General features: G+C 57.6%; 1 protein-coding gene across 1 annotated transcript; it reads left to right on the forward strand.

Annotated features, from left to right (window-relative positions):
* Nucleotides 1-260: 260 nt before the first annotated feature.
* Nucleotides 261-767, forward strand: LOC116204228 (extensin-like). Its single transcript, XM_031536310.1, has one exon. It carries the CDS (start codon nt 261-263, stop codon nt 765-767), a length of 507 nt encoding a protein of 168 aa, XP_031392170.1.
* Nucleotides 768-1308: the final 541 nt, after the last annotated feature.

Here is a 1308-nt window from a genome sequence, read left to right on the forward strand (position 1 = left end):
ATTGCGCAGAAGCGCCTCCCACCCTCCTAGAGTTAAGCACGAAAGAAATGGCGCAGGGCCAAAGGTTCGAGGAATACGCCACTAAGTGGCGTGCCCAAGCAGCGAAACACATCCCTCCAATCAGTGAAGCGCAACAAATCCAGTTATTTCACTCCACGCTGAGGGGAGTGTACTATTCACACCTGTTGGCCCACACTTCGTCGTTCTCTGACCTCATCGAGGCCGGGAAAAAGCTTGATTTGGGGATCAAGCTCGGAAGGATGGAGGGCCCCGCCAGTAGAGGAAATGAGTCATCGAAGAAGGTCCCCACCACGTCGTCGTCTTCCGGCGGAAGGAGAGGGAAGGAAGTTTCAGTGAACGCCGTCAATACGGCACATCAGGCGTCCCAACAATATTCGGTGAATGTCACGACCACACCAACCACCACTCCTACCTACTTCCCTTCGCCCCTACAGCACCAGCCTCAGTCGATTTACTACTCGGCCCCGCCGATCCCGCCGCCGATGACCTCACAACCGTACGACCACTACGCACCCGCGTCGGCTCAGCCCTCTCAACCTAGGCCCCCGGTGTTGAGAGCTTCTCCACCGGCGCAACAGAACCCTACTGCGCAGGGACCGCAGGCCGGCAGCACGCAGAGCCGACCCCGCAAACAATACACGCCGTTGCCTGCTCCTCTCTCTCATATATATCAGCAACTCCTGGCGGGCAATCGAATTCAGCCGATATCCCTGGGCCCGAATTTCAACCCGTCCACTCAAGATTAGTCTAAGCACTGCGAGTATCATCAGGGCGCGCCGAGGCATACTCTCGACAATTGTTGGAGGTTGCGTGACGAGATCCAGAGGAGGATTGACAGCAACAGGCTCACCTTTAACGCCGTCAAGCCCCCGAATGTGCAGGCCAACCCCCCCGGACCATAGGCCGAGTTCGGGGCCTTCCATCAACATGATCGCCGTGTGCGTCTCAAGGAAGGACGAAGACGCGCAGGACAACCCCCTTCCCTTTGTGATCGACTACACTTCCGAGGAACCCATAGTCGGATTCATAGGACATGTGCCCTCGCCGGCCCCATTCATCGTAGACATCCTCGCTCGGGAACCGTACTCAGATAGCAAGGTCCCTTGGACCTATGAAGGGAATATCGGGAGTGTCGAACAGCAATTCAGTGTCATGGGGGTGACACGTTCGGGGCGGGTGTACGAGAACCCGGCAGCCAAGGACAAAGGGAAGGCGCCCGCCGCTGAAGTTGAGGCGGCGCCCGAAAACTCACCTTTTTCGTCCAAGAAGGTAACCGAGGAGGAAGCC

This window comes from Punica granatum, chromosome 4 (genome assembly GCF_007655135.1).
Source record: "Punica granatum isolate Tunisia-2019 chromosome 4, ASM765513v2, whole genome shotgun sequence".
In the NCBI taxonomy this organism is placed as follows: domain Eukaryota; kingdom Viridiplantae; phylum Streptophyta; class Magnoliopsida; order Myrtales; family Lythraceae; genus Punica; species Punica granatum.